This window comes from Papio anubis, chromosome 13 (assembly GCF_008728515.1).
Source record: "Papio anubis isolate 15944 chromosome 13, Panubis1.0, whole genome shotgun sequence".
NCBI lineage: Eukaryota > Metazoa > Chordata > Mammalia > Primates > Cercopithecidae > Papio > Papio anubis.
The window spans coordinates 407,639-433,074 of NC_044988.1; the positions used below are offsets into that span (position 1 = coordinate 407,639).

General features: G+C 51.2%; 1 protein-coding gene across 17 annotated transcripts in view; it reads left to right on the plus strand.

Moving 5' to 3' along the window:
- The window catches only part of AOPEP (aminopeptidase O (putative)), a 383,438-nt gene that overhangs the window by 192,225 nt on the left and 165,777 nt on the right, over positions 1 to 25,436 (plus strand). For 15 of the 17 annotated variants that reach the window (XR_002517756.2, XR_001895427.3, XM_031654785.1 and 12 more), the window contains exons 6-7: positions 5,739 to 5,928; positions 10,204 to 10,310. The exons of 1 other annotated variant lie outside the window; for it this stretch is intronic. Coding sequence is in view for 14 of the 16 variants with exons in the window: in XM_031654785.1 (XP_031510645.1) it covers positions 5,739 to 5,928; positions 10,204 to 10,310 (297 nt within the window). In the remaining 2 variants the exon portion in view is untranslated. The remainder of the gene's footprint in view (positions 1 to 5,738; positions 5,929 to 10,203; positions 10,311 to 25,436) is intronic. One more of the 17 variants, XM_021927878.2, reaches the window with a different exon arrangement.

Sequence of the window (25,436 nt, forward strand, 5' to 3'; positions counted from 1 at the left end):
GCTTCAGCCACCTAGTAGCTGGGATTACAGGCACCCGCCACCACACCTGGCTAATTGTTTATATTTTTAGTGTAGATAGGGTTTCACTATGTTGGCCAGGCTGGTCTCGAACTCCTGACCTTGTGATCCGCCCACCTCGGCCTCCCAAAGTTTTTCAGAATTTTTTAGAAAACACTTCTATTAACCTTAAGCCTTTCTTTCAAACCCAGATCCCCTTACACATTGATCAGACGTAGCAAGTTTGCTTCAAGTTTTGGAACTGGTTTCCACTTTGGGCTACTGAAGGTCCCATATCCCCAAAAGACTATCCCTTCATCTCCTCAGCCCCCCGTTTAAAGATTACACACCGCAGTCGGGTGGGTGCCAGATGAGGAAAGCGGAAGACGCAGATTCCCTCCCGCGCAGTCTCAGGGCCAGTGGGAAGGAGGGTCCCGCCAAACTGTCTGGGCCACCCCCCAACTTTGGCTTCAGGACTGCAGAAGCATCTCCTGCGTTAGGCTGCATCCAGGAGAGAGGGACTAAGGGATTTCGTTTAGAAATAGGGGCAGGGGCTGAGTGTTGGGCTTGTCAGTGCGTAGGTGAGTGTTGACATACATCACTTCACACACCTGATGAAGGAAAGAGGCGACAGGCTCGGAACCTAAGCGGGCAGAGAGACACTTTGTCTCCCTTTCAGATGGGCCCAGGCTACTACGAGTCTACATTTCACTTGTCCAGTTTGAATTAGCAAGTAATGAAGTCACACAAGCAGAAGCTGCTGCTCGTGATTATAAGACCCTTAGAACTATCCTGCTGGACTTCAGAGGGCGAGAAGCCTGGTTCCCCTCTCTCTCGGGTCTTCCTTCATCTCTGTCACGGGATATTGGCCTGCGCATGTTGAAATTGTGAAAAGCGTCGATTCCATGAGAAGTACCAGCTTGATAAACGTAAGTCTGCATGATTCCTCCCGAGTATCTGTGTGAAAAGTAAACTTGCGGCCGGGCGCAGTGGCTCACGCCTGTAACCCCAGCACTTTGGGAGGCTGAGGCAGGCGGATCCCCTGAGGTAGGGAGCTTGAGACCAGCCTGACCAATGTGGAGAAACTCTGACTCTACTAGGAATACAAAATTAGCCGGGCGTGGTGGCTCATGCCTGTAATCCCAGCTACTCTGAGGCAGCAGAATCGCTTGAACCTGGGTGGCTGAGGTTGTGGTGAGCCCAGATCGCACCATTGCACTCCATCCTGGGCAACAAGAGCGAAACTCCGTCTCGAAACAAAAATGTAAACTTGCTGTCTGTGAGGGGAATTGGGATCTGCTCCCGTAAAATGGGAGGGGTGACCTGGGGGCTCTTCTTGCCCTTAACGGCAAGCAATTGCCCGTCCTCTGGGTTCCTTCCACCCCTGCAGCCTGCTGGAACCTGCTGTGGCAGCAGCATCTCGCGCGGCCGCTGCGTGCTGGGTTGTTCCATCCACAGCAAGATGGGCCGTGCTGGTCAGGGCCCCACGGAAAAAGCACAAATAAATCAAACACCAGCTCCCACTTAAGATCTGATGAAATTCTCCATTTCCGCTCCAAACTGAATTCCTCCCGAAGGATGGGAGCAGCTCCTGGGAGTAATGAAGGCACTCCTTCCTCCTCTGCTAGAAACATGTTTTAGATTAACAGACGCAGCCTTCTAATCTGGGTGGGTAGGTAGCGTTCAGGAACAGCCTTGAGAAAGTGTTTTCAGACCAGACATGATATTTTTAATCTCGAGGGGCAAGGCGGCAGACGCGCAACACGTTTGGCCTCGGTGGCGGAGGCGGCCCCAGAGGTGGTCTCCTGGGGAAGGGTGACAACGTGGGAGTGTGGCTGCAAGCCACAAGCCACCCCTCCTGCCACCTCCTCTCCTCCACCACTTGGAGCCAAGAAGAATTTATGGTGGGGAATAGAAGCGAGAGGGCTTGTGCTTTTTGAGATTTGAAATATCACTTTCCTTCCCATCTCTTATTTGGGAAAAATAGTACGCTCTGTGATTTAAAAAAAAAACATGAAAGAAACGTTTTTAGGATGAAGATGTCATTGAAGTGATTATCTTCCATTCTCTGTAATGGTGATGAATTGACAGTCTGGCATTTGTAGAGGCATTTGACACCGACTCTTTCAGGGGGAAAAAAAAAACAATTTTCCAGTGAACCTTGTCAGGGGGAAGGCTGATCACCGGCAGGCCGGCTCGGACCCTGAGCACAGTTCCAAGAAGACAGGGATGAGGAGGAGCCGGGCCGGGTGCAGGGATGAGGAGGAGCCGGGCCGGGTGCAGGGATGAGGAGGAGCCGGGCCGGGTGCAGGGATGAGGAGGAGCCGGGCCGGGTGCAGGGATGAGGAGGAGCCGGCCGGCAGGACCGGGTCTGGCAGGGAGGGAGGAGTCGGCGGCAGGGATCTGAGGAGTGGTCACAGGTGCAGGACGAGGGAGGAGTCGGGTCGGTGGAGGATGGGTCGTGGGAGTAGGGATGGAGGAATGGGTGGAGGGGATGGACAGTGGAATGGTGGAGGAATGGAGCCGGAGCCGGAATGGGCCGGAATGGCCGGCGCAGGATCCAGGAGGATCGGCAGCAGGATCTGAGGATGATCGGGTCACGCAGCAGGATCCAGATGATCGGGCCCGGCGGAGTGGATCCGAGATGATTCCACCGGCGCGGATCCAGATGATCGTAACGGGTTATGATCGATGATGATCGCAATCGGGCGTTATGACGATGATGATTCCATCACAAGAAAATCGGCGCAGGACGATGATGATCAACGGCGCAGGATCTGATGATCTACCGGAAAGCGAGCGGATCGATATTATTCAACGGCGCAGATCGATGATGATCAACGGGCGTTATGGATCGATGATGATTCAACGGGCGCGTTATGGACGATGATGATCAACGGCGAAAGACTGATGATGACGCAACGTGGCGAGGATCGATGATGACCGTAACGGCGCGAGGATCGATGATGATTCGGCCGGGTGCAGGGATGAGGAGGAGCCGGGCCGGGTGCAGGGATGAGGAGGAGCCGGGCCGGGTGCAGGGATGAGGAGGAGCCGGGCCGGGTGCAGGGATGAGGAGGAGCCGGCTGGGCTGGTGAGTCGAGGCTGAGGTAGGAGTGCAGTGTTCTACAGGGTGTCCATTCTGTTTCGAGATTATCTGTTGAGAAAGAAATACTTAACATTATTCCTTGAAGTGAGCTAAAGAAAATTACTTTTCTTCACTCACCGTTGAAAAAAAAGCAGTCTAAAAAAAGATAAGAGGTTAAATCTACTTAACATGAGAAATTCAGACATTTAGGATCCGAGGGAGGGAAGGAGATTCTCCTTGAGAGAATATTCTGTTGGTCCTTTTATGTCAGAATTTTGTCAGCAGCCTCTAAGAAAGGTTATCAAAACCTCATCCACGTGTTTGATTTCCGTTTAAAAAGAAGCCTTTTCCTTCATAGGGAAATAGCCCCAGAGTATCCAGTAAGTCAGACCCAACCTCAGAGGCCACACGGCCCGGGAGGCTTCGAGTCAGGGTCCTGGCCGGAAAACTGCTTTTCAGGGAGGTGGTTATGTTTCCACAGAGTGCGGTCATTTCTACGGTTAACGCCCTTCCTCCTGAGCCGGAGGATGTTCGGGACGTTCAGGCCTGGCCTCCCTCAGAGAACGGTGGGAAGTGCATTTACACCCGACTCCGAAGAAAGGACTGAAGATGGCAAAGGGGACGTTTAGGTGGAATTCTGGCAACGCCGGGGCCTGTCCCAAGGCCAGCAGGATGGACCGAGGCCAGGGTGGTGTCTCCAGGACACTGAAGGGTGGGGAGGGAAGTCTGGTGCAGACAGCAAGGACTGCTCAAGGGGAAAATGAAAGGGTGGGAGAAAGAAGTGCCACCCCCACTCGGCTGCTATTGTGCCTTCCTTCAGCCCTCGCAGCCTTTTATGTTTGCATCAGCGGGCCCTGGTGAGGCTTCCGCGCTGGCACAGAAGCGCGGGCAGGTTCCCGGACAGCGGAGGCTTTTTCTCCATGAAGTCTCAGAGCGATTTCGCAGTCGTCCGCTCCCAGAAGCTTCCTGGCCGGAGTCCGCCCTCCAGTCTCGGGCAGGACGTGCACGTCTGTCTCTCTGGCCGCGGACCCTGCCCACGCAGGCTTGCCCTCCAGCCTGTTTATAAGGCCTGAAGTTACTTCTGTTTTGTTTTAGCCCAAAGGGTGAACTGCTGCCAGCAGTATGTCTGGAATGTTATTTACTTGGTACATTTCTGTGGCTTTTCTTTGTAGCATTGCACATGCCAGAGCCATTTACTTGAAAATGCCAGGTTGCACAGTTTGTCTTCTCGACGGGGTGACTTTCTCAGTTAGGGGAGTTTAGTTCCTGTGTCTCTCAGCTTCTTCCTTCCTTCCTTGTTTTTTCCCCCGAGTTAGTGCTCTGAGCAATACTGTTGGTGCCTGTTGCATCGCACCCCTTTGTCCTGAGTGCCCAACTCCACTTGTAATTTCTGGGGTTTCTGGCGTCCTCTTCAGCGCGCCTGGCAGACGCGCTTTCATTTGCACGCCTGCCCTGTTATTACTTCACATGAAAGCTGTCTGTTTTGGCAGACGTGACTGTCATGATTGCAGCTGAGCTCTGAGCTGAATGGGTGATGTTGTGTAAGGGAGCTCGCGGTGGGCTCTTCTCCGGTGGTGGCCGTGGGAGTGGGAGAAAAACCTGCGAGCCGTCTTGGCTTGTGCCGAGCTGACATGATGGCAAACAAATGACTTTTGAAGGGAGGAACCGGCGTGTACAGTCTCCCAATTTGGAAGGTTTCGCAACTGTTTTTGTTCAACCGAAGGAGGAGAGAGTTTGTAAGGGCAAATTCTTCATTAGGAAGACTGTAAACAAGTCCTGGAAAAAGGATAATTGCTGAAGGAGGAGGCGTGGAAGGTATTTGACGGGCCTCTTTCGTCAGCTCCCCTTTTTCCCATGTCATCTATGCAGTTTTAATGGTGGTATTTTGGGTTTTAACACAAGGCATGGAAAATGAGATTAGCTAAATCTCCCTGTCTGGTGCCAGTCCTGGGGCCGTTTGCGCACCTGGGTGGGATAACTCCCTGCTTTCTTTCTCTCTCTCAGCACACTTTTGTTCTGTCATGTGAGTCCATAAGCACTTGCAGATACGACGGAAAAGCTTGGCCTTACACAGGCTCGGCCTTTATTTGGGCCTCCTGGAACCCTCGGCCCTCCCCAGCAGCTGCCGGTGTGTTCACATCAGAGCCGGCCCCCGTGCAGAATGGAACGTTTTTGCTCCATTCTTCTCGGCTTTTTCTGTCCTTCTGTGTGACTTCTCAATTTGTTTGTAAGCTGCTCAGATTTTTGGCTGAAGGGTCTTCTTTGATCTCTCTCCTGACGGCATAAGCTTCACGCGGTCACACCTGCTCTTCTTTTACAGTCCAGGTTTCAGAGGAAATGCCTCCACTGCCTTGTAATTTTTTTTTTTTTTTTTTTTGAGTGTAAAACTTTGGTGCAGGTTACTTATTACAGGTAATAGCCGTTTGATGATGGAGAAAACTGCTTGGCAGAAACGGCCACCTGAACTGCAGCCAGAAACCTAAACTGCCGCTTTATTTATGTCTGAAAGCATCTAAGCCACAAGCCTATCAGTCATGATCTAGCATGCACATGATAATAACAGGCTCGCCAGGCTAGGAAAGCTGCCCCATGGGATGGCCGGGAGGACAGGCTCTAACAAGACTCTGTGCATTTTCTCCCCCATTCTCCACAGCCCACACATCATGTTCCTCTCTCAGAGCATCTTGACAGGAGGGAGCCATCTCTGTGGGACCCGCCTCTGCCATGAAATCGCCCATGCCTGGTTTGGCCTAGCCCTCGGGGCCCGCGACTGGACGGAGGAGTGGCTGAGCGAAGGCTTCGCCTCTCACTTGGAGGATGTGTTTTGGGCTGCAGCACAGCAGGTGGGTTAAGGTGACCGTAAGCCTCTCACTCCCCAGAGTCAAATTCCGCTTCTGGTCATTTGCTCACCCAGCAGCTGTGGACTGAGGGCCTGCTGTGCACTAGGCACAGACGTCGTGGGGAGATGGCTGCATAAACAAGAGAGGGAAGCCCCTGCTCCCCACAGGATGTGAAATCTAGAGGTGGGGAGAGTAGACAAGTGGATCAGCAGTGCGTCCAGTGTGGGAGGCCAGTCGTCTCTTTCTGTGAAGAGAAATGAGCCCCAGAGAGGGGCAGCAGGTCCTCTTTTAGAAGCAGTAAGCGAAGGCCGCTCTGATAAGGAGATATTTGAGCAGAGATGTGAAGAGAGGTCATGCTATGGCATACTCAAGCACTTCTTTGTGGTTGTGATTGTGGTGACGTGTGTGTGCGTTGTGTGTGTGTGTGTTTTAAATAAAGAGATTAAAACGTAAATCCAGAATCATCTCAGATGTCTGCTCACAAGTAATAAATGAAGAATGAAGCAGGGGTGGTATAGATTAGGGAATGGTGAGGACTGTGGCAGACTGACAGCTGCTACTCAGCTCTAACCAGTTGTCATGGTGAAGGGAGGAGGGCTCAATATAACCTACACTATTAGTTTTTTAAGGTAATTTATAATTCTGAACTTTTATGTGAAGTTTACTAATTTAAAAAATTCCATGCAAGACGAACATACCCGAAGCCAAACCTGGTGCACACGCTCCCAGTTTGCAGCCTCTACCTTAAAGCATTCTAGTGAGGACAATAAGCAGCTGAACTGCCTTGTGCTTACTTTCAAGTTCCTAATTTATTTATTTTATTTATTTTATTTTATTTTATTTTATTTTATTTTATTTTATTTTATTTATTTTTTTAGACAGAGTCTTGCTCTGTCACCCAGGCTGGAGTGCAGTGGCACGATCTCGGCTCACTGCAACCTCCACCTCCTGCGTTCAAGCGATTCTTCTGCCTCAGCCTCCTGAGTAGCTGGGATGACAGGCACCTGCCACCACGCCTGGCTAATTTTTGTATTTTTAGTAGAGACAGAGTTTCACCATATTGGCCAGGATGGTCTCGAACTCCTGACCTCGTGATCCGCCCACCTCGGCCTCCCAAAGTGCTGGGATTACAGGCATGAGTCACCATGTTCAGCCTCAACTTCCTAATATGCGGGTCACTCTTTTTCCCCTGTCATCCTTGTCCCTTATACACTGTGCTATTTGGCATTTTCCAAAATTCCCAGGTTTGTGCATACCTGCATGATAGTGTTCAAGATCCTTTGTCTGTTGAAATCTTATTTATTTTTCACTAACCAGCTGGAGGTCACCTTCTCTAGATAGCCCAGACTGATTACCTGACTCACAATTCAGCACTGCCCTCCTATACACTGTGGGTTCTCACGATACGTGGTACTTACCTTTTTAAACTTACTGTTCTGTTTTCTTTTCCTTCTACTATGTCATTTCCTTATCCTCATACCTGGACTATGACTGCTTCAAATTGGAGCTGGGTCTTGCTTTTCTTACCCTGGCCATGGACCCAGCAGTGTTCTCATCAGTGTCCACTGCCACATGGAGTCCTGTGAGGAGAGGCCACATGATAGACACAGAAAAGGCTCTGGGCTCTGAGTCAGAAAGACTGACTTCCGGTCCTGGCTCTGCCGTTCACCGGCTCTGAGTGTAGGTCGGTTGGTAGCCTCCCCAAACCTCCGTTTCCCCATTTGTAGAATGGATATTAGAATGCCGAAGCTTGCAGGGTGAATGGGATCAGGTGTGAATGAGCTTAGCACAGTGCCCGACACGTGGAGACTGTGCAAGAAATACCTGTTCCCTTCATTTTTGTGCTTCCCTCCGCCTTACACACAGGCACTCAGCAGGGGTTTAATGTGAATGTACCTCTATCACCATCTCTTCCCTGGAGTGCCTCCCTTCTGAGACGATCCGATCTGAGCTGGTCCTGGAGTTGTCATGCGTTCCGGGCGTCTGATCATGACACCTCCGGCTTTGATCTCCTGCATCCCCAGAGTGCTCCTCCTTAGCCTTCCCTCTGCCTAGACTTCTAGGAGGCCACTCCTTAGTCTGCTGGCTTGGTCCTGCCTCTTGACTGATAAGTTTGCAAAGAGAAGTAAACACCAAGTATCGTCAGAATTCCGAGGTAGGAGAGGACAGGCCTGGGCGGGCCCAGAAAGCCTTTGTGGCTTCTGTTGTGAGCCTAAAGGGACAGCAGGAGCTGAGCTTTCTCTGTTGCTCCTTTCCCTTAATATGATAGGGGTCAGCCCCTCATCATCCTTGGAGGTACGTGCAGTAACTCTTCAAGATGCGAAAACATGAACACCCCTGAGGCAAAATGGCCGTTCTAGATTCCAGCACAAAGTTTGAAACGTTTCCAGAGCACGTCCGCCAGGCTGACCTCTCCCTTCAGTGGCGAGACTGAGTTGTTGCTGGCCCTGGCGAGTGCCTGCCTCAGACCGTCCAGGGAGTGGGGAGCACCCTGTGGGGCAGGGGTGGGTGTGCCACCTCCCGGGCTGCTCTTGGCCCGCAGGCCCCACCAGAGATCAGGGATGAGGACACAGGGTGACAGGGTCACCGGGGTCACCTCGCTGCCTGGGAGACTGTGCCCTGCAGCACTGAGCAGTAGGAAGTGTGGCGGGGCTGGGGGTGGGGTGCGGGGACGTGTGAAATCCCAGGGAGATGGAGACCACCATCCACTCAGAGGGGCATCCGCAGGGATCTGTGAATTGAGTCAGTCGCAAGGTTGGATGGTGTAGCTTGTCATCAACCTGGAGAAAGTCTAAATGCCTTCACAGGCGTAGCAGTGTGCTCGGGCTGCCATAATAAATCCCAGAGACTGGGTGACTTAAGCAACAGACGTTTATTTCTCACGGTTCTGGAGGCTGGAGGTCCAAGGCCAAGGTGCCAACAGGGTTGGTTTTTGGTGAGGTCCCTCACTCTTCCTCGCTTGCAGACGGCCAGAAGCTGCTTTTTCTCTGCGTTCTCACACGGCCTTTCCTCTGTGCACGCAGAGAGAAAGAACACTCTGTTAGCTCTTCCTCTTCTTAGAAGAACACCAGCCCTGGAGGATTAGGGCCCCACTCATGACTGACTTAAGCTTAATGACCTCCTTGAAGGCCCTGTCTCCAAATACAGTCACACCGGGGTAAGGCCTTCAACACGTATATTTTGCGGAGACGCAGTTTAGTCCATAACAGCAGGCACGTGGGGTCTGAAGATCATCCGGCCTCAGCCAGCTTCCCTGCACCTCACTCCCTCCCAGAACGGTCGTCTGCTCTGGGTCTGACATACGCCTTGCCGTTCTCTAAGCACATCACACCCTTGCCTGGCCCGACGTGCCTTGCAAGTGCTTTCCCTCTTCCTGAAATCCCTCCTCCTCGGCCGACTCCTGCCTCCCTGAGCACCAGCGCTGCCACCACCCCCTCCTCAGGAAGCCCTGGTGGGCAAGGGGGCATCTGGGTTCCCCCGTCACCTCTCCCGTCACCCGCTCTCTGATGTTAGTTTTCCTGCCATCTCTCCCTCCCCTGGCTGCTCCCCGAGGCCCTGTCTATATTGTCCCCAGGGCCTGGCAGAGACTCAGTAGATATCTGTTGAAGGAATTATCAGGAACGTTTGATTTCCAGAAACACCTGTGGACAGACGTCTTCCGTCCCCAGTGGGTGCTCTGCTGCCCGCCCTCCCTCACAGAGGTCCGGGCCGTGTGGCCCAGTGAGCACACCATGGGACGGCAGCGGGTTCTGGCTCAGTAGGGCAGTGTGATGGCCTCCCCTCCCCCAGAGTCAGTCCAGGCAGCACTTTTAGTTATGTGCACACAGAACCATCTGGGTTGCATTAGCAGGCCCCGCTGGAAACAGTCCTTAACAAAATTGAGGGCTGGGGAACATCGGAGGGGAACGGTGGGGCCTTCCCTCCTGTGCAGAAAGACAACGCGGGAAAAGAGGACAGATCCAAGTGGAAACGGCCGCAAGGGAAGCCCACGCTGTCCAGACCAGGTGTGTGTTGGTGGGATGGGCGGGTTCCCGAACCAGGCAACCGCCGCCGAACAGCAGGCCCGGCTCCACTGCCAGCAGCACAAGCGAGCGTGCGCGGTTGGTTGGTGGTTTTAGGCACTCAGAGGCTCCGGTGGCCTTCAGGGTTCTGATGGAAGCAAGGTGAGAGCACGGGGCAGGCTCTGTTGTCCCCCATTGAAACCAAGTGAACCATTTCACCAGCACCACACCAGTGACGGTGTTTTGTGCATGTGTGTCTGTGTCTGTGTGTGAGCAGCTGGCCCCCCGCGAGGCCCGGGAGCAGCAGGAACTGAGGGCCTGCCTGCGCTGGCGTCGCCTCCAGGATGAGATGCAGAGCTCCCCCGCGGAGATGCAGGTGTTAAGGTAAAACTGCGTTGTGATCTGCAGCCCTCTCGTTCCTTCTTTCCTTCAGACATCTCCCTGCCACTGATGGCATCTGCTGGGTCTCCTTTTTAAATGGAGCCGGGCGGAATTCTCGTCCCCCGAGATGGGACAGTTATGTTTTAAGTCTTTCAGGGTGTGTGTTTTGATTTGCCTTCCGACATTTTCCTGGTGACTGTTTAGGAAAAAACTAGCATGAGGCCATTTCCGGGGGTCAGATCCTTCGTTTGAAGTTCTAATAGTCACTTTATGTGGTGGCTGCGGACGTGGCGAGGGTTGGGGTTTGGCAGCCTGGCAGACAGTAACCCTGTAAAGCCAAAGGGGAAAAAAATCTTTAGGAAAATATTGATTCCTAAGTGTTTAGTGGTCACAGATGTGTGTGTCAATGGGCCCTTTTGTTTCCACCGTAGCCCGGCAGGAAGCCTCTGCTGCCCCCCGTGCAGGAGGATTCCATGGCCAGCTCCTGAGTTTTGTTTGTAGACTGTGGCTTGTGGCATGTGCAGGATTATTTCGTGCCATTTTTCCACGTGTGTCCCTCTCTGCTTCGCTCCTTTTCTTTGTAAAATGGTTATCTGAAACCTGGTGCCTAGGCTCCGGGAGCACTGCGGTTGCTGTGGCAACAGAAGCTTCCGTCCGCCCCTCCTCTTGACTAGAGTCAGATGCTTGGAATCTGCCATCAAACAGGTGGGGAGGGATGGCCATCCAGGAACTGCTCCTCTCCTCGCCCCTTCTTTTTTTTTTTTAAAAGATGGTGTCTCACTCTGTCACCGGGCTGGAGTGCAGTGGCGGATGTCTGCGCACTCCAACTCCTAAATTCAAGTGATTCTCCTGCCTCAGCCTCCCGAGTAGCTGGCATTACAGGCGCCCACCATCACGCTCAGCTATTTATTTATTTATTTATTTATTTATTTATTTATTTATTTTTGTGTTTTTAGTAGAGACGAGGTTTCACCGTGTTGGCTGGGCTGGTCTTGAACTCCTGACCTCAGATGATCTGCCCACCTCGGCCTCCCAAAGTGCTGGGAGTACCTTCCCGGGCAGAAGCCTGCCTTGGACGGTTCTGCTTTTTGGTTTGTTTTTAAACGAACACCCCCACTTTGCCTGTGACTGAAGCCTAACGCAAATGCACCCCAGGGAGAGAGCTGGCTGGGACTTCTGTGCAGCACTGCAGAACGTCGGGTGTGGCAAGCTGCACCCTTCCCATGGCAAAGTTCCCTGCGCTTGCACGCTAAGGCGGCCTCCCAAGTTGACTCATCCATTGTTTCGGAAAGGCAGATCTAGTGGAGGGAAGTGGAGCGGGCCAGGAGCCAGGAGACCTGTGTTCCCGCCTCAAAGCCACTGTTCCAGCATCTGTTCCCTCGGCCAATGCTGACTGAGCCAGGCAGGACAGCTGCCCCTATGGCCACCGTGGACACGGCCCCTGCTCTCATGGAGCTTCCACTTAGCAGGGACATCGCTGCATGTACTGGCCGGTCACAGGTGGTGCGCAGCGCTGTGAGCAGACCGCTCGGTGATGTCCATACTGACTGGAGGGTGGCACATCAGGAGGTGGGGGGATTTCTCTCTGAAAATGAGCTGCCTTGTACGTAGCCTGGCTGAGGCGGGAAAAGCCTTAGTGTGCCTTAGGGATAGAAAGAAGGGCAGTGTGGCTGGAAAGGGGACTGAGGGCAGGGGCAAGAGAGGCAGGCAGGAGCCAGGTCCCACGAGCCTTTCTCCAGGTTCTCGGAAGCTGCTCTGGGGCCTTCGGCAGGAAGGTGTGTGGTCCGCTCAGTGTTTGTGCAGTGCTGCTGTGTGGAGAGCACCGCAGGCAGCCGACGGAGAGCCAGCAGAACGGTTGCAGCCTCGCAGTAGTAGTCCATGCGAGAGGCCCTGGGGTGCCGGTGACAGATGCAAGACGCAGACCTATTTGAAATGTGTTTTGGCCATGGAACCAGCAGGCCTTGGTTGATTGAATGTGGAGAAGAGGAAAATGAATGTATCCACAATGACTTCGAGGTTTTTTGAGTTGAACAGTTGGGTAGATGGTGATCCCATTTATGTGATGGTAAAGACATGGGGAGGAGCTTGGAAGGAAAGTGAAGTTTCCAGCTTTGCATGTGTTAAGTTTGTGATGACCAACAGATATTCAATAGGATGAACTTGGGAGACTGCAAGTCAGGAGCTCACTGGAGAGGCTGGAACATTCCGCCTATAAAACCCCTTAAATCCTGAACACAGTGGAATCCCCAGGGAGAGAGGAGAGTGAGAGAAGAGGTCACGGGGAAGAGGGGGAGCCAGCAGAGGAATCTAGGGAAACCGTTACGTGTTTCCCCAGAGAAAATCAGGGCTCCAGGGCCATGGAGGCCAGAAAAGAAGCTGAGGCAAGCAGGTGGGAGTGGCTGATGTTGGCAGCTGCCTGGGGGATGAAGGAGGTGAAGGAGAGAGAAGTGGGACGACATGGGTGGTGGAGAAGGAAGCCAGGCTGAAGTGGACAGGAAGCGGGGCTGGTGACTGTAGGCTCCGTGAGACGGGTTGTGCTGGCCCAGGAAGCCGAACTGGAAAGGCAGCAGAGGGACATGAGGGCCAGAGAGGTTTGCTTTCAGTCGGGCGCCCAGGAGCATGCTTACCGACGAGCCGCCTCACTGCGCAGATCCCTTCACCCTCAAAGGCTCGGGCCCTCCACCTGAGAGGTCATCTCCATTCTCCACGTCTCTAAGTCCCTTTGATCCCTTTGGTTCTGCATAACCGTAGTCCTTCAGTGGGGGGTAGAGGTATCATAATGAAGATGAGTTTTGATGAACTGTGTTTCCAACTTGTAAGCAAGTTAGACCGCACCCTGGGAAGTCGGTTCACACACGAGGAGGGCCTCATCTCTGGCTTCCCTGGAGCCTGAGTCAGCCCAGCTTCTGATGGCCAAGATCTTTTCCTTTGTGTGTGGAGCTGGGAGAACAATCTAGTATTTTTAGACCTTTGTGCTAGACGGCTTTTTATGGCATTTGCTTTTCTTTGTCTTAGTGTTCAGAAATTTTGTTTGCCTAAATTTAGGCTGACCATGAATTGACTGCATTTGAAAGGCTTATTGCACATCAGTAAGGAAAATACTGTTATCAGATGCACTTACAATGAGGAGGAAATGTGTCCGAACCTGCCCTGAATTATATAGTCTAAGTCTCGTTCACTCCCATCCCCTAGAATTCTCCCTGAAATGGACTCAGAGAACCTGGAAATTATTGAAAGTAAAAGGAAGAACCAGACTTGTAAAAATTTGTTCTCAGATTTTGTTTTCAACGAGACCTTGGGAAAGAAGTCCCTTAAAAACAATCAGAGGTGCTATCTTGTTTTTTCTTCCAAGATGCCCCATGGTCTTGAAATGATGGACCAGAACAATGTAAAAGTCTGAGTTTATGTCTCAATAGGTTTCCACATGTTGGCGGACACAGTGGAAACTTCTCTTGAGATCTTTGCCACACTGTTCAACATGTCTGACCAGTCTCCTAAAAATGCTTTCTCCTTGAAGCACTTTCTCCTCCTGGCTTCTGTGTGTCTTACTCTCCTTGAGTTCCCTCTGCCTCTGTGGCCAGTCCTTCCTCACCTCTCTTGCTGGCAGGTTAACAGTCTCCACTTCAATGGCCCAAGGCTCAGAAAGACTGAATAAGATGTCTAACCTCCTCTGGCTGATAAAGAAGAGAACAGGGATTTAAACCCAGGGACTGAAACTCTTCTGTTTCCCTATACCATATTCCTGTCTTCAGGGAACTGAGAGAGCATTTAGTTGCATTTAAAACAAAAACAAAACAAAACAGAACAGAAACCTGCAGGTATCTTGGGCTCTGGGAGGACATACAGGCCAGGGTGAAATGTATGCTTAGTCCAGGCGTCTTTTGTCTTTTAACACATGAAGCGTGTGTCTTATTATTTTAAAAGATATTGAGAAAAAGGAAAACTCAACATTCTCTTGATTATAGATAGTGGAGCATTAACAAAGTGAGAAGAGAAAAACTAAAATTTTGTTTGGCAATGATTTATTAATTTCAGTAGTTGATAAGAACAGCTTTCCATTTGTGCCTTCCATCCACCCACTGAGTCGCGGTCTCACCAAATGTTTCTGCTTTTCTTTTCTTTTCTTTCTTTTTTTTCTTTTTTTTCTTGACACAGTCTTGCTCTGTTGCCCAGGCTGGTGTGCAGTGGTGTGATCTCTGCTCATTACAACCTCTGCCTTCTGGGTTCAAGGGATTCTCCTGCCTCAGCCTCCCAAGTAGCTGGGACTATAGGCAGGTGCCACCACGCCTGGCTCATTTTTATATTTTTGGTAGAGACGGGGTTTCACCATGTTGACCAGGCTGGTCTCGAACTCCTGCCCTCAGGTGATCCGCCCGCCTCGGCCTCCCACAGTGCTGGGATTACAGGCTGAGCCACCGTGTCCGGCCCAGATGTTTCTTAGATGGACTTTGTTGTGCTTCCTTTGCATCAGATGTGTCTGAGATTGACTTGCTGGTAAGTCATTCGTTACAGGTTTCTTGTGTTTTCCTGGCCTTCTCAGCCTTCATTGGCTGGAGAGCCTGTAATGTGGCTACAGACTTCTGAGGCAAGACGATCTGCTCGGTTTCGAAATGTCAGGGATCACATGCCACTTTTCATTTGTTAATTATTGAAGATGTCTTTTCCACACATGAGACCCCAAGGACTCTCCCAGACTCTTCCTCTCCTCTCTGGCCCTGGGCAGAACTCTTCCCCAGGCAAAGTCTGCTTTCAGTGTTCCTTTCTGCCCTGCCACTGCGCAGCTCTCTCCTGTCATCCGTCCCCTGCCTACAAGGTCCCCTCCTGACCTGTGCAGCGGTGGCGGCTCTAGCCAGAGATGCACGGGGCTTCTGAAAGGCCCGCCATGCCTCCTGTCTCCAGGGTGCAGCTGGATTCCGGCAGCTTCTGCCTAAGTGCTTTCAGTCAGCACACTGTGACAGGCCCCAGGGATGGAAGAGCTAAGGTGGCAGGGTCAGAAGAAATCTCTGTTGGTTTTTATCGTTTGTGATTTATTATGTCTTCCCTTTTTGTCTGGATTCATTGTTAAAGTCAGGCTCCTGCTGAGAAAAACATTAAAATGTATCGCTTTAAGGAGGTGCTGACAGGCAGGAGTCTATGGAACTCTAATCTTAGCTGCTGCCTCCACTTTGATACAATACTAGATAAATGCCAGCATCTTTCCCTAACCTTCCTCCTGAATGCCTCATCCCTTGATCGCAAAAACATTCCTTAATAACAGGGGAAAAACCCCAAGTATGGAACCCTATCCACAGCCAAATAAACCCTGCATGCCACAAGTGCTGTGAACTCGTGTGATGCTGAAGCACTGTACATTCCACTTAAACTAGGAAGCCTTTTTTCATTTTTATTTTTATTTTATTTTATTTTATTTTATTTTTTTTTTGGAGATGGAGTCTCGCTGTGTCCCCCAGGCTGCGGTGCAGTGCAGTGCCGCGATCTCGGCTCACTGCAAGCTCCACCTCCCGGGTTCCCGCCATTCTCCTGCCCCAGCTTCCCGAGTAGCTGGGACTACAGGCGCCGCCACCACGCCCGGTTAATTTGTGTGTGTGTGTGTGTGTTTAATAGAGATAGGGTTTCACCCTGTTAGCCAGGATGGTCTCGATCTCCTGACCTCGATCTCCTAACCTCATGATCTCCCCGCCTGGGCCTCCAGAAGCGCTGGGATTACAGGCATGAGCCACCGCGCCCGGCAGGAAGACGTTTTTTATTAAGTCTTCTGTGTGTAAACCTTCTCCATATACTTGATGTTTTCACCTCTAAAATTTTGCTCAAAATTTTTATTTCTAATCCCCAAAGAACACAGCAGTCTTTTCCACCTGCATGTGGGGACACGTGTATTCGCAGGGACCCCAGCCTGCCTCGTGGGAAAGCTGTCCTCCTTGGAGCATCCCTGGGTGCAGTCGTATACTCGCTTCCAGCCCCCAGGTTCCCCTTCCTCTGCTGCTCCTCTCTCTCGAGATCGGAAGCCTCTAGCAGGGCCAAGAATAAATCCTTTTACTCTTCCTGGGCCAGCTCCCTTCTCCCAGGCCGTCAGTGTTTATTCCAGACCTTCCTGTTCCCCCTGCCTTCTTTTGCCTCCTGCTCTGCTGGGAAAATGGAGGCCGTCAGCCATGCTCTTCTTTTGATTCTGTAAACACAGCTACATCCGTATCTACCCCGACCTCTCAGTGCCCAAGTGACATCCTGTCTGCCTTGATGTGGCTAAAGATGAATCGCTAGTTTCAGGGTAGAGCTAGAAGTGCCTGTGGCTTGACAGTTTCGTAGAATTGAACCCTCTGCCCCTGAGGAAGAAGGGGAAGGAGGAATGGAAAACGAGGCGCTCGTCACTTTGGACCATGTCCTGTCAGGGGGGACAGTAGTTCTTTGGGGGCACCCACAGGCATGACGGTGGTGAGAGCCTAGAATAAGTGACCAGTCACCTTTGTGTGTCACCGGAGCTTCTTTTTGATGGATTACCTGGTGGGGTCTTGTTGCCGACCAAGAAGGGCAGGCAGTCCTTTTTAATTCTCCTGATGAAAGCCAGCCATATCCTTCTATTTTAATACGGCATTCATACCTGAATTTAATTAGCTACATTTTTATTGATTCATACCATCTTATTTTTAAATTCAAAGCTTGCGGGCTTCGAGGAAGAGTCTGGTAAGGAGACAGGAAAATCTCAGTTTCATCTGCTTTGGTGGGGCAAGCTCCAAAAGGGAAATGTCCCGGGGCCCTGCCCAGTGCACCAGCTACCTGGGGCCCTCCTCCCCCAGGACCTGGCTCCACTGCCACCCACGGCCCTCTGTCCTCAGCCCTCCCTCCTTTCCTCTCCCTCTCTCTGCTAACTATGCTCACACTTCTCCTATCTTTTTTTTTTTTTGAGACAGAGTCTAGCTCTGTTGCTCAGGCTGGAGTTCAGTGGCGCAACTTCGGCTCTGGGCTCAGGTGATCCTGTCACCTCAGCCTCGCGAGTAGCTGGGACCACAGGGGCGAGCCACCGTGCCCGGCCTCTCCTATCCGTAATAATCTCTCCTTTAAACTGCTGCACACTCATCTAATTAGCCAAACACTTGTCTTCATTCCCACAGCTCTTAAAACTGCCAGTCCTGGAATCTGCTTTCTGCTCTCACCAGTGTAGGGAAACTGTTTTTTCCTTGGCGCATTGTACCCTGACAGTCACCAGATTCTGGAAGCAAATGTTATTTTTAATCTTATGAGACTCCTCTGCTTTGTTTGGTACTGTTGACAGCTCTTCTGGAAGTTTCTGTCACTGGCTTTTGTGGCAGTCCCTCGCCTGACTCTTCTTGCCCCTTTGTCATTCCTCCTCCATCTCCTTCAAGGTCTGCCCTTTGCCTGCCCGCGTCTTCCGAGCTGGTCTTCCTCGGGCCTCCACACTCGGCTGCATGTCCTCCCAGACTGGTCTCCTCTGAACCCCCGTCTTAGGTGGGGTTCCCCGGGTGCAGACCCTGACGCAAGGCATATGGGACAGAGATTCACTAGGAATTGTTCCGATACGGTTTGGCTCTGTGTCCCTGCCCAAACCTCATGCTGAATTGTAATCCCCAGTGTTGGCGGTGGGGCCTGGTGGGAGGTAGTTTGTCATGGTTTAACACCATCCCCCTTGGTGCTGTGGTCACAATCATGCGTGAGTTCTCACAAGCTCTGGTTGTTTACAAGTGTGTGGCACCTTCCCCCACCAGCTCTCTCCCTCCCGCCCCAGCCCTGTAAGATGTCCTGCTTCCCCTTCGCGTTCTGCCGTAATTGTAAGATTCCTAAGGCCTCCCCAGGAGCTGAGCAGATGCCAGCATCATGCTTCCTGTACAACCTGCGGAACCGTGAGCCAGTTAAACCTCTTTACTTTATAAAGTACCCAGTCTCAGGTATTTATGGCAATTCGGGAACAGACTGATATATATGTTCCCAGGAGGTGGAAAGGGAAGGAAAATGGAAGTGAGAAGAGGAGGCCAAGCCATGGTGCCGTGACATTAGGCCGGGTCATGCAGGGTTACTCTGCAGGAAGCATGGGTCACCCTCGGTTGTTCCCATTGGGCAGTGGACCCCCAGGGTGCATGTGCCCTGCACTCATCTCATTGGTTGGAGAACTGTACAGTCCCAGGTGCTTCCAGCTGCTTGTGTTCATGGGAAAGACAGGCTCAGGCAAGCCCAGGGCCGCCCTCTGACAAAGAGTCGCAGAGAGCATGCCAGGGGCTGCTGTGCACACAGGTGGGGTGTGGGCATGGCTGGCCATACCCCCTTTTAAGCCAAAGGCTCCCAAGTCTCCATTGGCAGCTGCACTCTCTCTAAAGACCAAGTGTGAATGCTTAACTCCCTGTTGACATCTGTCCTGATTACCCCACAGGCATCTTGTACTGGTCATCCCCTCTACCTCGCTTCATCTGCTCCCCTCCCATAGTGTTGAACTGGTGGCACAGGTCCACCCACAGCAGGGTAAGAGCCTGGGAGCTCCAGTTCCTGCCTCTCCTTCACTCCTCCCCTGGCAGCCATTGCTAACAACTGCCAATTTCATCTCCTCCGGATTTCCTCAATTCAACCCCTCTTCTCCACCCCAATACCACCCCCTGTCTCTTCCCCACGTGCTTGTAGCGGTCCAGCAGCCCCGGAGTGCTTTCTACTTCTGGTCTTGCCCTTCCTTGCTGCCACCAGAGAGTTCTCCGTACAAGAACCTCATGGTTCTGCCACCTCCTTGCTAAAACTCTCCAGAAGCTTCCCCTCACCTGCAGGAAAATCTTCAAGCCCCTTGGTGTGGCATGCGAGTCCCTGCACATCACCTCTGTCCCCCATCTCATCTCTTGTCGTTCTTTGCTTTACCCTCTCCCTCCGGGTAGCTCAGAGACCCTTACTGTGGGAGTCAGCTCAGGCTGCCATAATAAGTGACCAAAGGCCAGCACAGATTTATCTTCCCACAGTCTGGAGGCCAGGAGCCCCACATCAAGGTGTTGACAGATTTGGTTTCTTCTGAGCCCTCACTCCCTGGCTTGCAGTCACTGAGCAGAAAAAACAAACTGCTTTTCATCTGCTCTCACCCCACAGCCATCAACACAGAAGACTTCTGTGGCCAAATGTGTGGGAAGTTTCCCCACACACCAAGCGAGCAATCACTTCTGTAGTGGGCAGCAGCTGGGTGTCCCCTGGTTCAGTGTAATTCTGACACTGTCCAGAGCGTCAGATCCCGCAGGGTGAGGGCGCGTTCCCCCGACTGCCCTCCACCTCCCCCAGGTTGTCTACCCTGTGCCTTTGACCAACAGCTATAAATTGGGGTTCCCACGGCTGGTGCATTGGGATTTGCTAGAGCAGCTCCCGAAACCCAGGGAAACACTCACATTTACTCATTTATTACAAAGATACTACACGAGATGCAGGTGGAGAGATGCGCAGGGTGAGGTATGAGGGAAGGGGTGTGAGGCTTCCCTGCCCTCCCCAGATGTGCCCCTCCCTGTGTTCAGCTGTCCAGAAGCTCTCACAACGCTGTCCTTTTGGGTTTTTATGGAGGCTTCGTTTTACAGACGTGATTCATCAAACCACTGGCCTTTGGTGGTCAACTTGACCTTTACCCCCATCCCCTCCCTGGAGATTGGGGGCGGGGCTGCAAGTCCCAGCCGTCTAATGCTGCCTTGGTCTTTCTGGTGACAGCTCCTCCTGAGGCTACCTCGGGGCTGCCAGCCACCCATCCACTCATTAGCATGCAAAGGCAAAATTGTGAAGATCCAGAGGATTTTAGGAATTATATGCTGGGAAACGAGGACAAAAACCAAATACACACTCCACAGTGTGACAGCCACCGTCTCGCTGTGTCCTCACGTGACCTTTTCTCTGCGTCTGCATGTCCCTTGTGTCCCTCTGTATGTCTTAATCTGCTCTTCCTAAAGGACACTAGTCACATTGGAATAGGCCCACCCTGACAGCCTCATTTTAATTTAACCACCCCTTGAAGCCCTCAACTGCCCTGTCTCCAAAGACAGTCATATTCTGAGGTACCGGGGGACATGGCTCCAACATATAAATTTGGGGGAACCCAATTCAGCCATAGCTCGTACCATCTGCCTGCTCTTTCTTACCTCCATGCCTTTTAAAAATGTTGTCTCTATTTAGAATATCCTTGCCTTGCTGCATAATTCCATATCATTATGACTCATCACTGTGACTCAGCACAGGCTGCATTGCCTTCCCAGAAAGTCTCAGACCTTTTCCTAATGTAAGCTGCCGTCCCTCCTCTGCACTCCTAGGCTCTCTTCTCTGTCCCTCTCTGTTCTGACTACATGATTTCATAATTCTCTTTATGTTTACCACATTAAATTGTCAAGATTTGATCATTTTCGCCCTACAAAAATAATTTCTGTTTTGAAACGGAGTCTTGCTCTGTCACCCAGTCTGGAGTGCAGTGGCATGGTCTTAGCTCACTGCAACTTCTGCCTCCCTGGGTTCAAGCGATTCTCCTGCCTCAGCCTCCTGAGTAGCTGGGACTACAGGCACCCGCCACCACACCCAGCTAATTTTTTGTATTTTTAGTGGAGATGGGGTTTCACCGTGTTAGCCAGGATGGTCTCGATTTCCCGACCTCGTGATCGGCCCACCTCGGCCTCCCAAAGTGCTGGGATCACAGGTGTGAGCCACCGCGCCCGGCCAAAAACAATTTCATGTGGTCCAACCTAATACATCTCTCTCTTCTGACCTGCAGACTTTCGTCCCTAGGGACCATGTCGTGTTTCTCAGTGCACCACAGCGCTTGGCACGGAGAGGGTGCCCCGTAAGTGCTGAAAAATGAATCTCGTAGACATGATCTCTGTCCCTGAGGTGCTTTATACATTATTTGGAGAGCCGAAATACTGGTCACAAGGTAGATAGGTAATCCTAGGCTACATCCGCAGAGTTTAAGAACGGAGAGTTGACTGTTGACAGGTTTAGTTAGAAAGGGCTACAGAGAGGATGTGAGGCGTGAGCTGGGATAGTAAGAAAGGATACCACTGAGATTGGTGAAGAGGCAGAGGGAGAGGAATTCAAGGAGCAAAGCCTGGTAGGCATAAAAAGGAATGGATTGTGGATGTGGACATTAACATGAGAATGGACTTGCTGGAGAGGACAGCCACAAAAAGAACCTGTGAGACTGAAGGTGGGCCAGGCAAGGCTAGACTGTCATGGAGCTCCTCAGACGCCAAATTCAAGAACTTGCATGTGATCCTCCGGGTAATGGTGAGGTATTTTAAGTTCCAAGAATGACATAATGCAAGTAGAGTTCTGGGAAGATTACCTAACGTTTGGGACGACGTGTGATCAAAGAGAAAGAGTCTAGAGAACAGAGCGTTTGGGATGACGTGTGATCAAAGAGAGAGTCTGAGAACAGAGCTTGGGGGACTTAATGCAGGATCAGAGAGTCTAGAGGAATGAGCGCTTGGGATGACGTGTGTGCGGTGATCAAAGAGAAAGAGTCTGAGAACAGAGCTGCTTGGGATGCAGATCAGAGAGTCTTAGGAGAACAGAGCTGCTTGGGATGACGTGATCAAAGAGAAAGAGTCTAGAGAACAGAGCCAGTTTGGGATGACGTGTGATCAAAGAGAAAGAGTCTAGAGAACAGAGCGTTTGGGATGATGTGTGATCAAAGAGAGAGTCTGGAGAACAGAGCGTTTGGGACGACGTGTGATCAGAGAGTCTAGAGAACAGAGCGTTTGAGATGACGTATGATCAGAGAGAAAGAGTCTAGAGAACAGCATTTGGGATGACGTGTGATCAAAGAGAAAGAGTCTAGAGGACAGAGCGTTTGGGATGACGTGTGGTCAAAGAGTCTAGAGAATAGAGTGTTTGGGATGATGTGTGATCAAAGAGAAAGAGTCTAGAGAACAGCGTTTGGGACGACGTGTTCAAAGAGAAAGAGTCTAGAGAACAGCGTTTGGGATGACTTGTGATCAAAGAGAAAGAGTCTAGAGGACAGAGCGTTTGGGATGACGTGTGATCAAAGAGAAAGAGTCTAGAGGACAGAGCGTTTGGGATGACATGTGATCAAAGAGTCTAGAGAATAGAGTGTTTGGGATGACGTGTGATCAGAGAGAAAGAGTCTAGAGGACAGATGCAATCAGGTGGCTATGTGAGGTACAGAGGCATAAGTTCAGAAGACCTTGGTTGGCCTAAGGATCTGACTGAGTTATTCATTTGCAGGTATCAAAAACGGGCTGTCAAAAAAAAAGAAGGCTTCTAGGCTGGGCGCGGTGGCTCACGCCTCTAATCCCAGCACTTTGGGAGGCTAAGGCGGGTGGATCATGAGGTCAGGAGGTCAAGACCAGCCTGGCCAATATGGTAAAACCCCCTCTCTACTAAAAATACAAAAATTAACCGGGCATGGTGGCAGCCGCCTGTAATCCTACCTACTTGGTAGGCTGAGACAGGAGAATTGCTTGAACCCGGGAGATGGAGGTTGCAGTGAGCTGAGATCATGCCACTCCGGCCTGGGTGACAGAGCGAGACTTCATGTCAAAAAAAAAAAGAAGAAGCCTTCTAATAATACAGTGTAAAGCCATCCCCATTGTCTATAGGGATCGACCCATCCAAAGAGAGGTTAAATTTGAGGGTTCCCTGATGTTTGTAGGGTTTGAAAAGAGGGCAAGGCAGCAGCCCATGTTCCTCCTTGGCCAAGGTCTGCCTAATCCTGCCTTGCTTTAGGGAGGAATCATCTGAGGATACGGGTTGGGTTCCACTCCAGAGCTCACCCGCCCTTGGTCTCAACCCAGGACGGCAGGACGGGGGTTCTGAGAATAGCTGCCTGGATGAGTTCTGAGTCTGCTACAGGCTGAGAATTTCTAATCTGAAAATCTCAACAAACTTCCTGAGCACCAACGTGACCACTAATGGGAAATTTCATAATTTCATACCTGATCTCATGTGATGGTGGGTCCCGGTCAAAACTTTGTTTCATATACAAAATTATTTAAAATAATGTATAAAATTACCTTCAAGCGGCTGGGCACGGTGGCTCACGCCTGTAATCCCAGCACTTTGGGAGGCCTAGGCGGGCAGATCACGAGGTCAGGAGATCGAGACCATCCTGGCTAACACGGTGAAACCCCATCTCTACTAAAAAAAAAAATTAGCCGGGCGTGGTGGCGGGCGCCTGTGGTCCCAGCTACTCGGGAGGCTGAGGCAGGAGAATGGCGTGAACCCGGGAGGCGGAGCTTGCAGTGAGTGGAGATCACGCCACTGCACTCCAGCCTGGGGGACAGAGTGAGACTCTGTCTCAAACAAACAAAGAAAAATTACCTTCAGGCTGTGTGTATAACGTGTACTCAGTATCCTCGGGGCACTGGTTCCAGGACTGCCCCCACCACAATCTCAGGATGCATAGTCAGCCTTGTGGGAAAGCTGGTCCTTTGTATCCGGTGGTTCCACATCCCTGGAGTATTATATTTTCAATCTGAGGCTGGTTGAATCTGCAGTTGATTGAATCCAAGCATGGAGAACCTGAGGACTGACAGGACCAACTATATATGAAACATAAATAAATTTGTATTTTGACTTGGGTGCCATCCCCAAGATATTTCATTTGTATGCAAATATTCCAAAATCCAGAAATATTGGAAGTCCGAAACACTTCTGGTTCCAAATATTTTGGATAAAGAATACTCAACCTTTACACACATTTGCTGTGTGACCTTGAGAGAGTTACTCAACCACACTTAGCTTTAGTCCCCTTAGCTGTAAAACAGGGATGATAACACAATAGTTTCTACCTTGTAGGTGGACGTGAGGAATAAATGCAGTGAATACATGCACACCATTTAGAACACGTGTGTTAAGGTGAATCACAGGGAATTGCTGTTTTGGTGGATCTAAAATGAATATTTTCAGGGCCAGGTGTGGTGGCTCATGCCTGTAATCCCAGCACTTTGGGAGGCCGAGGCCGGCAGATCACTTGAGGTCAGGAGTTCGAGATCAGCCTGGTCAACATGGTGAGACTCCATCTCCACTAAATACACAAATTAGCCAGTCGTGGTGGCATGCCTATACTCCTAGCTACTCAGAAGGCTGAGGCATGAGAATTTCTTGAACCTGAGAGGCAGAGGTTGAAGTGAGCTAAGACTGCAGTCCAGCCTGGGCAGCAAAGTGAGACTCCATCTCAAAGAATAGAATAGAATAGAATAGAATAGAATAGAATAGAATAGGGCAACTTCCTACAGTTCAGGTAAATACTTAACACATGGTTGATGCTGTCATCTGTGTCCTCCGGCACTTGGAAGAGGTTTGTCAAGTGGCAGAGGGCACAAGGACGCAGCCCCCACAGCCAGCCCCACTGCCCCTCCTGGCTTGTTCTGATTTCCTCAGCCTGGCTCGTCCCCTCATGTCCGCAAGGCTCTGGGGCTGGGCCCACCCCTATCCCTGCTGCCGCCCGTCCCTGGGGACCACACAAGGCATCTGCTCCTGTCTGTTTACCAGCCAGAACATGGAAACACCTCCCTCCCCTCCTGACAAACGTAATTGGCTGGAATGTTCAAAAAGTTAATTTTACTAATTAAGAGAATGTTAAAAAAAAAAAAAAAAACAAAAAACAGTGCAAGAGTGCCTGGTCACACACGTAGAGCATAGGCTTAAAAGGAAAAAGCCTGACAGTTCAACAGAGATGCTCAAGCAAATCGCTAGAGGTAAGAACTGAACAGGCAGCACTTCTAACACTTCCCTTCTGGAACCTACATTTAGTCCAGCCCCCGTGAAGGGCGACCCTCGTGTGCCTGCTGACTCGTCTCTGTTCGTAATCTCACCACAGTCCAGAGCAGAAGAAAGTTCTTGCCTTTATGGCCTTCGAGAGTTCCTACCTGACCGTCGGCCTGCGCCTCTCCTGAGGTCTCCACTGTGTGTCCCTCTATCCCTCAGGCACGTGGGATCCCCCACCCACTCCTCTGTCTGGTTGTTTTGTTTGAACCACATGCACTAACAAGCGAGCTGTGAAGAGTGTTTCTACCTGTTCCTGATGGGAGGATGCTTTACCTATGCCAGCATTTTCTGAAAACCTTTAGAGCTCTCAACTAGCCAGACACGGACCCTGCCCTTTCCTGTTTCAAAGGCCAACTCCACCCGCCTGAGCTGCCCACTCAGTTTGTTTCCTGTTAGAGG